Source organism: Corythoichthys intestinalis, chromosome 1 (genome assembly GCF_030265065.1).
Source record: "Corythoichthys intestinalis isolate RoL2023-P3 chromosome 1, ASM3026506v1, whole genome shotgun sequence".
Taxonomy (NCBI): Eukaryota; Metazoa; Chordata; class Actinopteri; order Syngnathiformes; family Syngnathidae; genus Corythoichthys; species Corythoichthys intestinalis.
Genome location: NC_080395.1, coordinates 66634222 through 66649599, shown reverse-complemented (window position 1 = coordinate 66649599; position 15378 = coordinate 66634222). Strand labels below are relative to the sequence as shown.

At 37.8% G+C, this 15378-nt stretch overlaps 1 protein-coding gene across 5 annotated transcripts in view; it reads left to right on the top strand.

The window, feature by feature from the left end:
- The window catches only part of crtc3 (CREB regulated transcription coactivator 3), a 101865-nt gene that overhangs the window by 21794 nt on the left and 64693 nt on the right, over positions 1–15378 (top strand). For all 5 annotated transcript variants that reach the window (XM_057836800.1, XM_057836791.1, XM_057836781.1 and 2 more), the window contains exons 3-4: positions 4114–4242; positions 9612–9673. In XM_057836800.1, the coding sequence (XP_057692783.1) occupies positions 4114–4242; positions 9612–9673 (191 nt within the window). The remainder of the gene's footprint in view (positions 1–4113; positions 4243–9611; positions 9674–15378) is intronic.

Below are 15378 nucleotides of genomic sequence, written 5' to 3'. Positions count from 1 at the left end.
TTGCACTCCTGTTCAAAATTTTTCTGCCCTCAGAAAATTAAGATTTTAATTATTCTATTCTTCTATTAATTTCTTGGAGAAATTGAGCATTATCCGACAAAATTGCAGGGGTGTCAATACTTTTGGCCAGCACTGTCTTTTTATTGCACTGCACTCCTTGTCTGGTGGAGTTGTATGAAGTGGTGAAACACGTTAGCTGCGCTAGTTTGCTTCATAGCAATTTTTATCAAGCATGTCCTGCATGAAACCTCACTCCGATGTGAATTTTCTTTAAAAGGCAAACGTCAAACAACAGAAGATGACTTGTTCTTACTCACTAAATCTGCTGAGCATATACTGCACCCTTCCTGCATTTTTTGTACTTGTTCGGCAACACTTATGTTTGTGGCTCTTCTCCCTGCGTTTAGATAGTCATTGGCTGGCTTTCGCTGTAATCAATTAAAAACTTGAAGTATGTGGTTGGTTGGCCAGACTCTTACTATAGATTCAGCGAGAGCATGAAAAGTCAACATGATTGACATTGTTGTCTGTGTGTAGTTATTGGTATTCTAGTTTTGTCTCCTTGGCCGGCCGTTAAGCCACTCTGGTGCCCCTTACACTATATGTATCATGAGACACAAGAGCCTGGTTGATAGGTGCCGCTTTTGTGGCGGTGTCACACTTGTTGTGTGTGGGAGGGCTTCTGCAGATCCTTACTGTCGAGGATTTCAAGTGGGTTTGATGTCTCGACAAATTTGTATAGCACAGCAGCACTTGAGGATGTGATTTTCTTGCCGTCGGTGTCAGGGGCCGTCTGCAGGTGGAATAGCTCAGTCGGGGCGTGTTCTCTGGAAGTCCGTTAGGACACCGCTACCAGTACCTCTGTCAAACATACAGTACAAGTGTGGTTGGAATAATGCACAGGAAATTCCAGTGTTACTACCCTTTTTAGTTAGTTGTGAAATGGTCAAACTTGAGGTTGTATAAGAAATTGCTGAGGTGATTCCTTTTCACATTTCGTCCCATTTGAGCTCAGAACTAAACTATATTACTGATACCATTAAGTAAATTTATTTTAACCTCAAACTTAAAGTGCGTACAACAGGATAAAAAGAAGTCATAAATAGCATTATTATGTGAATTAGAATCATATTTTGAGACGATTCAACTATATAGAACAATTTGGCAAAGCGACGAGAATTTGGCAAAGCGACGAGAAATTAGTGTTTTAATCCGCCGTTTAGCCACGCCTACCACTGTAGGGCTCCAGCCCCAACAGGAGAATGACGTCAGCAGGGTGAGCAGGGGCCTGTTCTTTTTGCGCTTTATCTCCTACCTTTAGGATCAATTATAAAAAAACATGATATCGCTTTTCATTTTTATGCTGATGACCTGCAGCTTTATCTGCCCCTGAGACCTAACAAAAAAACTGCTCTTGCTAAATTGATGGGGTGCATATCTGATGTGAAGCAGTGGCTTGCACAAAACTTTTTACACCTTAACGAGAGCAAAACTGAATTTATTACTTTTGGCACACCTTCCATGATGAAAGCCCTTGAGCCCAACTCTGGCGCTCCGGCTGACATTTTTAAGACACACGTTAAAAATCTCGGAGTGATATTCGATAGCAGGCTTAACTTTGAAAAACAGATTAGTTCCGTTGTAAGAGCAAGTTTTTTCCAGCTTCGTCTCTTAGCCAAAATGAAGCCTTTTCTTAGTCGCCACGACCTTGAAAAAGCAATTCACGCTTTTATAAGTTCAAGGCTGGACTACTGCAATGCACTTTATGTTGGCCTACCCAAGTCCTCGATCTCTCGGCTGCAACTTGTTCAAAATGCTGCTGCTCGATTTTTAACAGGTACACCTAGACGTGAGCATATTACCCCCGTGCTATCATCACTCCACTGGCTTCCAGTCCATTTTAGAATTGATTTCAAACTTTTACTGTTTGTTTTTAATTCTATTAATGGCCAGGCTCCATCTTATCTATCGGAAATTTTAACTTTTCGTAACTCTGGCAGGACTCTTCGCTCGACCGGCCAGCTTCTTTTAGATGTTCCAAGGTCAAAACTTAAACAGTGGGGAGACCGATCCTTTGCGGTTGCTGCCCCCAGGCTGTGGAACAGCCTTCCCCCCGAAATCCGCACCACCACGGATGTAGGTCTTTTTAAGTCTCGGCTAAAAACACACCTTTTTAGACTCGCCTTTTACAAAGATTAGGATAGCCTGGTTTTATTAGCTTAAGGGCTTTTTTAATGTTTCTTTTCGATTTTATCGGTTTTATTGTTTTACTTGCTGGAATTTTATTGCGATGCGCTCTTTGTTTTATTTTATTTTGTAAAATGTCATTGTATAATATTTTCCTGCCTTTTATTTATCTTGAGCCATGTATTGTTGTAAAGCACTTTGGGGGCCTTTCGGGTTTTGTAAAGGGCTATATAAATAAATTTGATTGATTGATTGATTGATTGATGGTTTCATCTGACTTACAATTCAACCTATTGAGGGGGAATTATTCAGAACAAGGAAAATGCGACAAAGGGAGCCGCAAAATGTCATTGTTTCAGTCTCTCTACTCCAATATTCTTACAGGATATTCTTTTTATTGAAGTATTTTCCCTCAATTGCTGAATAAATGGCATGGTCATGACAAATAAGTCTTGTGCTAAATGGAATATGGAATAATAAAATGCATTTATTTAGTACGACATGGCAAAATTATTCCATAATGTTCAAAACTGTGGACTTGTTGCACCTCCCAAATGATACTTTATGCCACCGTAGTTAGTCAGGCTTTTATCATTTCCCTGTCCCTGCTTCGGAGAATGTAAACAAACCAAGAGGCGTGACAGCTGGCTGACATGCTAACCCGAACCGAGTGACGTCTCAAAGTCTTATTGTGGCTTTCGAAGCGAAAAATCACACAAAACTAGCCCGGATCAGGTCACACGGCGGTGGGGTTGTCGATTGTCTTCGCCAATCGGCAACTTGCCCGGCGGCGAGCAAGTTACAGCTCGTTCCCCTGCTACGGACAGGAGAGCTCGCCGGGGAAGCAGCTGGAGAGTACCGCCAGACAAACCGGCCGACGTCAGAGGAGCGCGTAGCTGCCAAATGGTCAACACGAATATGGCGTAAAATAATGCTTTACTACACGGCAAAGACGTAAACAGAGACCGGCGTACAGTTGTTGTGCAGCTAACATGGCAGGATGTGTCAGAGGAGAACTTGTCTGCATGTTCATCCATGATCAAACGTAAGTAAATAGTCCTTTATTTAACGAAAGATTGTAGTGTTTACTTTGTAATCGCTGTATTCGCTGCCATTTTTAACACAAAGTTGCAATTGAAAATTTAACAGGAAATCTGACAGAACCCCGGGCACACGAAGAGGGCAGTAAGCTGAGAATAGCGCTCTCCTGCCGGGGGGGGGGGGGGGGGGCGACAAGCTGCCGGTCGTCGGCCGAGTGGCATTTTCGGTGCAAAATCGGCCACAAAATGCAAGCCACCTCTGTATTAAAATGTGTGCCATGATTCCAGTATTTGACATAATACAAAATACGATGTTTACTCACTTCCTCGTAAGTCCAATGGTCGCACAGCAGTAGGACTTGTTTTGGCCAATATCTGCTGTGAACGGGAACCTTTTGAAACTCAAAAAGGCTCACATGCCTCTCCCTGGTGCGGCAACAATTTTCTGCAGCCGTTTGGCTGGCGTGATGCGAGAAATAAATTAATCCGCAAAATCAGCTGAATCCGCAGTCCATCCGCATGCTATAAAGCAATGCTGTATTGTGAGATGCCAACTCGGGTGATGCCACATTCGCATTCGTCCTAAACCCGAAACTGAAGGCGAAGGTCACTCATTTTCATGGCGCAGGATTCAAAAACAATGTATAAAACGAGTGCTTTCACACACATCCAAGCGGTCTATTTCATTCAGGAGCATAAAACACTGCGTGAAATATGAAATAAACATGCTTTTTAGTGTCATACACACTTTAAACATTGTTCAATATGGTAAAATTCAAAGTGTCAATCCTTGAGCAGGAAAATGCTATCTACATTTGAGTGTCTCTTTAATTCGTGAATTTATTTTCAAAACTGCTGTTTAATGTGTGTGCCATCTGTTTCTCAGGGAGGCTTTCCATCGGGATTGGATACTGTAAGAGGTAATCGTCACCATGGACTGGTCGAGAGGGTCCACAGGGAACGTAACCGGATCAACTCTCCCCATCGCAGACCCATTGATAAGCATGGGCGGCAGATATCCTTCCAAAAATTAGTAATTATAAACGTAGGATGTTATCACATCTTGTAAACATTGTCATTAGGGCATATTAATCTGCTCTATTTAAGTGATTTTTTGCAACTACTGTATACTAGTATAGGGCAGTTTTAAGAGTGACTATACAAATGTAGGCAGTTTTAGCCTCTTGAACAGAATTACTCATTATGTTGATTAAATTGATGCAGAGCTGTTGCAGAAGATGTATGTCTGATGACCATTGACAGTAGGAGGTTCTTGGCATAAGCTGAATTTGCTGAATGTTCTGGAGAGCCTGCAGAATAGGCGTTTGTTTCAAATGTAAAATCAAACCATTTAATCTATTTTCACTAAAGTTTCCACATCGTATTTGACACATTATGCTGAGGACTGTCTTGAAACCTGGTTTTATAAACCAAATATGTCACAATTTTTGTGATTGAACCATTTGATCAGCAGTTGCATCCCCATAGCTTTATAAGAGACAGAAGAGGGAGGTACTTGGTGTGCGATATGGGAAAAATCCTCTATCACGATACGCGCCATTTTATATGCCACAATATAATGTCATTTTTCATTTTTTTGATTAAAAAAAAAAAACAAAGAAAAACCATACAACATACCATGACAGCTTTCCCTTCACTTTTCTCATTCCTAAGTTTCACATAAAAAAAATAAAAGTGCATGCATATAGACAATATTATTATAATTAGGGCTGCAGCTATCGAATATTTTAGAATTTTTAGTCGATTACACGATTACTATCAAATAATCGAGTAATCGGATAAAACTTCGTTTTTTTTTTTTTTTAGTTAAAGAGCAATTATAAATATACATTCGAAAAAAGATATTTAATCCAATATTGAACAATTTTCAGTCAATCAATGTCTTTATTTCCGATGTACATTGTTGAAAACAGCCAACAATTGCATCTCAGATGTGACTAGGAAAAAAATTCACTGCTTTCACTCAAAAAACTTCTAGATCGTATGGAAAAAAAACAACACATATTTCATACCTAAAAATGTAATTACGCTTGATAACACACATCACTTGAAAGCTATGTGTTTTTCCCTAACCCTGTTTCAATTGAATTTCCATTTGTGTCAAGCTATTTTTAAGTTCTAGTTAAGTTTTAAGTTAGTCTAAACTGTAAGTACTGATAGGATTTTGAGTTTTTGCAGTGTTCAAAATAAATGTATAATACCTGCTGTATTGGAGCACATTAGGGACCAGTGCTACTTGGTGTTTTATTCAGCAATGACTACTGAGCTAAAACTGACAGCTAGCTTTATTATGTCTTAATTTTATACCCTCATCACTCTACAGCGATGTGTTTTTACAGATTAAATAAAGCCTTTATGCAAGACACGTTAGCCACGCATCGACAGTGGTCATAATCAATAGAAACCTAGCCCTCCGAAGGGCTAACGTTACGTGAGCGAGTGACAGTAACGTTATATTTATTAGCGCTGAGAAGTCTACTGATTAAAGATGGCGGCTCTTTACTAACGCTGACCAGACACTGTTGAGTCTGTAATTTCGCATCTAGTTCTAAATGCATGCGATATCTATGAGACGCATCGGACACTACCTGCTACCACACTAGCATCATGTGGGTGTAGTTTTTAGCAACGTCGGCGTAGTTTGTAGCGGGTGTCGGCTGCAGTGAGGGTTTTTAAAAAAAAAATGTAATTGCTTCTTCCTCTACGCACGTGACGTCAGCGCGGTGTCCCGCGTTAAAAGTAGTCCGGGCAATACGTGATGCTTATAGCTGGCAAAATTAAACGATTCTTCGAGGTGAATAAAATTACTCGGTTTTTAGTTTTTAAACTTGAGTTACTCAAGTTGCTCGAGTATTCGTTTTGGCTCTAATTAAAATATTATCTAAAGATAGGGAAATACTTTCCCCCAGAAAAGCAACCGTTTGAAGCCATACTCTTTGGGAAAGGTATTATTTTTAAATTAAAATGAATAACGAATTATCCTTATAGGACTTTTCATGCCTCCCAGCATGCATTGCAGTGCTCCAAATTAAATTAACGTTCAAAATTCATGTTCTGTAATAATTAGTTCTTCACTTAATGTTCCAGTTATTTCATTATATACTAGTACCGTAATTGAATATAGTTTGTTGTAATGTGATCATTGTAGTTACATTTTAAATCCATGAGTTTGAATGAGAATTGATTGACCTGGACATCGTTATTTCTGACTATTCATTCAAATCAATATCACCTCTATACTAGGGCTGGGCGATATGGCCTTAAGCACGTATCACGATAAATTGAGCAGATTTACCTCGATAATGATAAATGACGATAAATTCACCCAAGCAGACTGTTATATAATTTGAAAATCTGAATCAATGCATGAAATACAGATTAACTGTAATCTTGTTGATTTATTTACCAGCTTTCAATTTGATATATTTAACAATTGTACAAGCAGTCTAAACATTAAGTATACAAAAATTTATTGTAAACAATAAGAATTCAAGTATGAACATTTAAAACGGCTTGTATGGCTTGAACAATGTACATTGTCAAAATCAATATGCCTGTGCGAACATGTCATTGTAACACAAATTACTTACAGCTTGAACAGTACACTTCAAAAAGACAATTTATTGTTAATGGCTGCTGTGACATAATTTCTCAACACAAGTGTTTACGCAAGGTTTCAGGTTTTTTTTTCCCAGTGCATTTTTTAATACATACACACACACACATTAAAGCTGCATTGATCTAATGACACAGAATTAAGCACATACAGAAAAATAGCTGGGGCCATTAAACAGTTATATTATAATTTTCACTGTTAGATTGTACTTTATGCTGAATGCTTTACCATCACAAAAGCTATCAGAGAAATCACACACAGACAAGAGACACACAATAACGTGATAAACTAATGCTGCATTCCAGAGAAGTGGGAAGTCGGATTTATCCCACTCGGATGGTATCAGTTCCGACCTCAAAGCGTTCCAGGCAAATGTAAACAACAAAGATGGCTGATCGCGATGAGGTGTTTTTTATTTTGGCCATCCAAAGACATTTTGACCTCCAGCGAACCTGCCTTCCTATAAGCGATCAAATAGTAGAGGAAAAACGACGGCTGCGTTATAGCCCACACTGTAAACTGCCTTTTTTTAGTTACATCCTTTGCTGATCGTCAATATAAAAACATAGCACAACAAAGATAATTCACTGTATGAGAAAAAAAATACATGGCGTCTCAAATAAACTTGATTTACTTCATTATTGTGTTATCATTCAATACGTTTTCATGAGCGCCATTTTGTCCAGTGACGTCAGATTGAAACAACTTGGAAGTCGGGGTAGCTATTTTTTCTCCGACTTCGTGACATGGACCTCCCAGTTCGAGTGGCGTTCCAATGATATTTTCTTACTCGGAGGTCGGAAAAGTCCGACATCCCACTTTTCTGGAACGCACCATAGATGCAGTCCGAGACCAATCCACTCATTAAGTTCAGCTGTTTCGACAACTTTAGAGCCGCAATCAGACTCCATCACGTTCATTTGTAGCGTTAACCACTAGCGTTAGCCACTAGCGTTAGCCTGTGGCTTGGCTACCAGTAGAAAGCATTGAAAGCATCCTCTTTGGAAATCGTGAGAAGAAGGGAGGACAGCGAGTGAAAGCCCGTCTGGGTGCCGCCAAGAGTCTATTTAATGTCGGGTGAAAGTTTGGTGAACCTCCCTTAAGCAACACTCCCATCACGTTTGCTTGTAGCATTAGCCGCTAGCGTTAGCCTCCCGGGCTCGTTTGTTTGGCTTCCTGATTACCACGTGACTTCATAAGTAAGCACACTGGAATGAACATAGTCGAACAACACAGAGCGGGATGAAAAGACTATATTTTCTTGTTTTATTAAATTACCTAATTTACCGTCATGGTCAAAATGACGTCGGTCATCGTAAAGAATTTCGGTACCGGTAAATTTTCGGTTTACCGCCCTGCTCTACTCTATACTAAGCATCCTTGTTTGAAGACCTCTTGAGCAGAGGTCTCCAACCACTGGTCTGCAAGCAACTTGGCACTGGTCCACAAGAGAAATGATATTTCCGTCTTAAAATATGTGTGCTCCATCGAGACTCGAGTACAGGGATCGGGATCCTACGGCGCACTGCACCTCAGGGTTGCCAGATCAGAACTCAGTCTCTAGCCCCGTAAATATAACCCACAAATTTCGGCAGGAATATCTGTTAACACTGCTGCAACTACGCACTCACTGCGATTGCGCTCTTCATACAACAAATATGGCGGCACACTGTGAGTACTTTTCATGAGCTCTTTTTCTATCCGTGGCACTGCCAACAGCGTTTGGTGTGCGATTAACAGCCTCTCGAGATCCATTGGAACACTCTGCAGAACACCAATGGTGCCTTGTGTGTACCGGGCATAAAGGCCTTTTCAGATGAGTAACAGAAGTGCCCAGCCTTCAGCACGGAAACTCATTCATTTTGTATCTGGGAGCGGCTGTTTCCTCAGCTACCATTGAGCCACACCCCCCACCTCTCTATTTGTTTTAGGATGAGAGGTACACATGTTCAGATTCAGTATTGAAAATTGAATCCAACTCTAACACAATGGTGACAGAAATAACATCAATCTGAGAAAACTAATAATAGATAGAAAAGTTATTGAAAAGAAATAACCATTAAAAATATTTTGTTTGAAAATGTGGTTCAGCAGAGTTGTTTAAAACAAAACAATATCCTTGGTCATCCCCCATTTAGTCTGTTTAGCAATACATCGTGCGATATGGTTAATGTAGAGTACTTACTGGACTGTCTCAGGAAATTAGAATACACAATATTCTAATTTTTTGAGACAGTCCTGTGTATATATACAGGACTGTCTCAGGAAATTAGAATACACAATATTCTAATTTCTTGACTATGTGTGTTTAATGGTTTCCTGACTGTCTCAGGAAATTAGAATATTGTGTATTCTAATTTCCTGAGACAGTCCTGTATATATACACAGGACTGTCTCAAAAAATTAGAATATTGTGTATTCTAATTTCCTGAGACAGTCCAGTATATAGCTCATTTATCGACATGGTGTCCATGCCCAAAGCGCTTTACATTAGCACACATTTGCAGTTTCACACACGCACATTGACACACCGATGGTGCTGCCAACCCACTGTGTTCACATTAAGGTTCCCAATGTCACTTCGACAGTGGTCAGTCATAGTCTGGAATCGAACCGCTGACACTTGGGTCCTAGGATAACTCGAGCTGCCAGCTGCGCCATAGCCGCACTAATTTGCCCTGCCTCGTATTTAACATTGAACAGCATTCATTTTCCAGCTCCAAGCATTTTCCTTGACCAAAAACTACCTAGAGAGTTCTCCATATGGAACAGTGTACCTCTCCCCACCTCCAGACAACAACTGGAGAAGGTGAGCTGTCTCGTTTGCCAAAATTGTTTTTGTCATTTATCTGTAACTTGTCATTTTGTGCAAAGCAGCATTTACTGTGTAAGCCAAACACCAATGCCCTTTTTCATATTAAAAGATAAAATGATAATCATGACATCTGTCATAAACATGATCAAATGCATATGACAGATGTAATTAAGTGTCCCACCTTAACACAGGACCTAATCCCTAATTCCAATTCAAAGAGATTTGAAACAATGTCACTTTTGGATCAAAAGTGACATAATTTACTAAATGACAATGACATTTTTCATAGGCATTCATTAGCATTTGTGGCAGGTGTTATGTTATGATTATGATAGTCTCATGACACAGTCATAGGAGGCATTCAAATAAAGTGTAACCATATATAATGTGCAGTAAAGGTAGATATGAGTTTGAGCATCTTTTCTCTTTCTGGTCGTACTAATAATGTAGCAGTCACCATTGGCAACTTTGCATCAGCGTTGAGAAGGAAGTGAACAACAGAAGCTGAGCTACGCTCCTCCAGAGACATGCCCCTACACTCTTGAGTTTTCAGTGCTTGCTTGGCCAGATGCCAGTCAACATTGCTTGCCTTCCATAGTGCCGACACAGACATTTACCTGGCTATGCAATTAGTTGAACATATCAGTTTGTACTGTGAAAGCAGCAGCCACACCCACTTGTCATTGTTCATGCCACTAAAACAGGTTGGCTAACAAGAGCAACCAAACAGAAAGGTTTTTATAGTAGGTGTGTTTCTCTTGGTGCCATGTGACATAATGTCAGAGGTGACAGTGCATAACAGATTGCATTTGTCCTTAAATGCGCCATTGTACGTTTTGTAAATAGTTTGTTCTGTGATTTAGATTAAAATAAATATATTGACTAATATTCACTGGGGCAAGTTTTTACATTGAAACGGTTTACTTATATGTTGTTTGGAAATTGCAATAAAAAAATACAGATTTCTTTCCCCCTAGCATGACTGATAATTGTGATTATTGATCATGGTCACATTGTTGTTCAAAAATAATCCTGATTTCAATTTCGGACAGTATAGCGCAGCCCCCATTTATCCCTCATTTTCACGGCAGAGTGCATTGTGCAGCCCGCAGGTGAATGACATAAAATTCTCAAAACACACCAAGTCATTTTTTATCTATTTTCATTTTCTTCAATGATTTGTTTTTGTAATCCTAGGCACCAGATTTGTCAATTCTCTGCTGACCAAACATAGCCTCCAGCACAATCTGAAGCAGATTGTTGCCACAGTGTGACTTATGGCCATCTTCCCTTCAGTAGTGGATTTTGGCCAAGTGCAATATCAATTATTTGGCAGGAATTCTAATCTTCCAAGCTTACTAAGCACAATGTACCTATAATGTATTCAGAGTTTTTACAAAGATGTAACATTTGGACTGCTTGATGGGATTTCGGGACAGTGATCTTAATTTTGCATTGTCTAGGCACGCGTTACATCACCAACATTCTGTGTCAAAATCCCTCATGGGAAACAAAACACCACACACTTCATAACATATTGGAAACCGTTTACTGAACAATATGCTGACTCAATTTATCACTGTGTGGCACTGTGCTGTAGTTCCATTTTACCTTCTAAAAGGGCTAAATTTGTCTTTATCAATTTCACTTTTTTGATCCATTTATGATCCACAGTTATGTCTAGTTACTGGATATATAAGTGGTAGTACAGTGAAATAGAAATCTTTAAAATAGATCCAATGATGAGTAAACCAATCTGTGAATAAAGTACAATATATACGTATTGCAGTTTTTAAATACTATTAAAAAATAAGAAATGTCCTGATAATTTACAATATACTGTATATATTGTATAAATCGAAAATCGGCGAAGTAGAGATGGAGTCTATTTACATTTAAATAAATATATATACAGTATATACTGTCTATTTTTTTGTGTTCACTGTATTCATGCAGATTTATCAGAATCGGAAAGAAATGCATACAAAACATGTTTAATTAGTATAATTAAAACAAACAAACAAACAAATAAAAAATTTATGTATACAGTGATCCCTCGTTTTTCACAGTTAATGGGGACAAAAAAAGTTAGCAACATTTTTATTTATTTTGTGTGTTCAATGTATTTATTCATATCATAATTCATATAGCATAATCTATATTTTCCCTTTTTCCCCCCAAAGTATAATGGAAAAAAAATAAAACCTATATGTATATTGTTATAAATGTTTTTTAAGCACTGCAAATGTAATCATGATGATATGAATGATATATATATATACTGGACTGTCTCAGAAAATTAGAATACACAATATTCTAATTTTTTGAGACAGTCCTGTGTATATATACAGGACTGTCTCAGGAAATTAGAATACACAATATTCTAATTTCCTGAGACAGTCAGGAAATTAGAATATTGTGTATTCTAATTTCCTGAGACAGTCCTGTATATATACACAGGACTGTCTCAAAAAATTAGAATATTGTGTATTCTAATTTCCTGAGACAGTCCAGTATATATATATATATTAGTGATGCACGATAATACATTTTTCAACCGATATCGATAACTGATAATTTCCTGCACCTTTCACCTGATAACCGATAATGTCACGCCGATAATTCTATTCTAATATGTATGTAAAATTTTAAAGTATACAAAGACCAAATGTTACTGTGCAAAAATGTAATTTAGTATGAGGGGCAGTACAAGACATTTTTCATTCTGGCCCTCTCACACACATACATTCTCCTTTCACATACATATATATTCACTCTCACACACATACATTCTCCTCTCACATGCATACATTCTCCTTTCACATACATACATTTTTACTTTCACATTCATACATTTTTACTTTCACATTCATACATTTTCACTCTCACATTCATACATTTTCACCTCACATTCATACATTTTCACTCTCACATTCATACATTTTTACTTTCACATTTATACATTTTCACTCTCACATTCATACATTTTCACTCTCACATGCATACATTTTCACTCCCACATTCATACATTTTTACTTTCACATTTATACATTTTTACTTTCACATTTATACATTTTCACTCTCACATTCATACATTTTTACTTTTACATTTATACATTTTCACTCTCACATTCATACATTTTTACTTTCACATTTATACATTTTCACTCTCACATTCATACATTTTTACTTTTACATTTATACATTTTCACTCTTACATTCATACATTTTTACTTTCACATTTATACATTTTTACTTTCACTTTTATACATTTTCTCTCTCACGTTTATACATTTTCACTCTTATATTCATACATGTTTACTCTCACAATCACACATTTTTAGTCTGTGAAATGTATGTTTGAATAAATAAAATATATGTGCATAAGAGTGAATATATATGTATGTGAGGAAAGTATGTATGAACGTGAGAGGAGAATGTATGTATGTATGTATGTATGAGTGAAAGTATAGTGAAAACGGAAGGAGTCTAGTTGAAACGGAAGCCAGCTCTGATTGGCTAGCTCTGACTGGTAAGCTCTGATTGGCTGAGAACCTGACGCGGGTTACTGTTCATAAAATAACAAGGAAGAGGACGCACAATCACTTCGGCAAGCAGTTGGACTTTTGCAAAACATTTTGTCGACCCCAGAAACTAACTTCTTTGGCTTCTTGTCTCGAGCGGCGGCAAAGGACACAATCAACTGCACCCAACAGTGCTAATTATGACGCAGTTGAAAGTGAAATGAGAGACATTTTTAGACCGAGCAACTCTCGAACCTCTTCAACTGTCCAAGCGGGAGCTAATATGACCCGCTCCCAGACTACTGCGATCAAGCCACCCTCCACTCGTAAAAACGAAGTCAAGATAGCCGCCCCTCATTTGGATCATTGTTTTCATTGTGTGCATTATGGTATTGCAACGCGCTGGCTTCATAATGGAACGCGGTGGCTTCAGAGCGCTAGTCCCTTTATTGAAAAAATATAAATATGAATAAATAAAAAACGGGAAGCCATCCAAGAACGGGTCCACTTGAGAGAGGCACTCGAGCACCCCGAGACCCAAACTAAAGTATTATGATATAAAAAATAATTTAGGAATTCCGAGTAATACTACTTAGAAAATTGCTAGTTATTTCTGTCATTTACCCTTATTTCAAATTTTAATTTAAAAATATCTGGCTGATATCCCGGGACGGGTCCACTTCTGAGGTATACTAGACGACCCTAAGACTCGAACTAAAGTACTCTGATAAAATTCTGATGTATCATTTCAAAATAAAAGTACTTTGAAAATTGCCCATTTTTGCTGTCATTTCGCCCGATTTCAAAAATTGATTTAAAAAAATCTGGCTGATATCCCGGGACGGTTCCACTTCTGGGGTATACTAGACTACCCCAAGTATTGAATTAAAGTACTCTGATAAAATTCTGATGCATTATTTCAAAATAAAAGTACTTTGAAAATTGCCTATTTTAGCTGTCATTTCGCCTGATTTCAAAAATTGATTAAAAAAAATCTGGTTGATATCCCGGGACGGTTCCACTTCTGGGGTATACTAGACTACCCCAAGTATTGAATTAAAGTACTCTGATAAAATTCTGATGCATTATTTCAAAATAAAAGTACTTTGAAAATTGCCTATTTTAGCTGTCATTTCGCCTGATTTCAAAAATTGATTAAAAAAAATCTGGCTGATATCCTGGGACGGTTCCACTTCTGGGGTATACTAGACTACCCCAAGTATTGAACTAAAGTACTCAGATAAAATTCTGATGTATTATTTCAAAATAAAGGTACTTTGAAAAATAAACGTGAAAGTAAAAATGTATGAATGTGAGAGTGAAAATGTATGAATGTGAGAGTGAAAATGTATAAATGCGAAAGTAAAAATGTATAAATGCGAAAGTAAAAATGTATGAATGTGAAAGTAAAAATGTATGAATGTGAGAGTGAAAATGTATGAATGTGAGAGTGAAAATGTATGAATGTGAAAGTAAAAATGTATGGATGCGAAAGGAGAATGTATGCATGTGAGAGGAGAATGTATGTGTGTGAGAGTGAATATATATGTATGTGAAAGGAGAATGTATGTGTGTGAGAGGGCCAGAATGAAAAATGTCTTGTACGGCCCCTCATACTTTAGTGCTATTTTTTTCCACATCAAATGTGAACAAGTAGTAAATTCCAACATCTAAACAATGGCAATGACATTGTGTAATGGTAAGCTTTTGGCAACAATTACTGAAGAGAGTAAACACCCAAGTTGCACAAAAATGCCTTTAAAAGTAAGCCATTCTTAACATATATCACATTACTACACTGCAAATACACCTCCTTACAACTAGCAGAATTGGACAAAACTATTGATTGCGCACATTTGGAGGCTAAAACAAAGTATATAATTATCGGATTGCATTATCGGTTGAATTTCGTTTTATCTGGATTATCTGTGTGACGTCATAATTGCCATTATCGGCCGATAATTATCGGTGACCGATATTATCGTGCATCTCTAATATATATGTTTATATATACATATATAAGAATACAATGATTTGTGCATTTATACATGCATATTGGCACCTCTGCAATTCTGTCAGATAATGCTCAATTTCACCCAGAAAATGATTGCAATTACAAATGCTTTGGTAATAATATCTTCATTGATTTTGCTTGCAATGAAAAAACACAAAGGA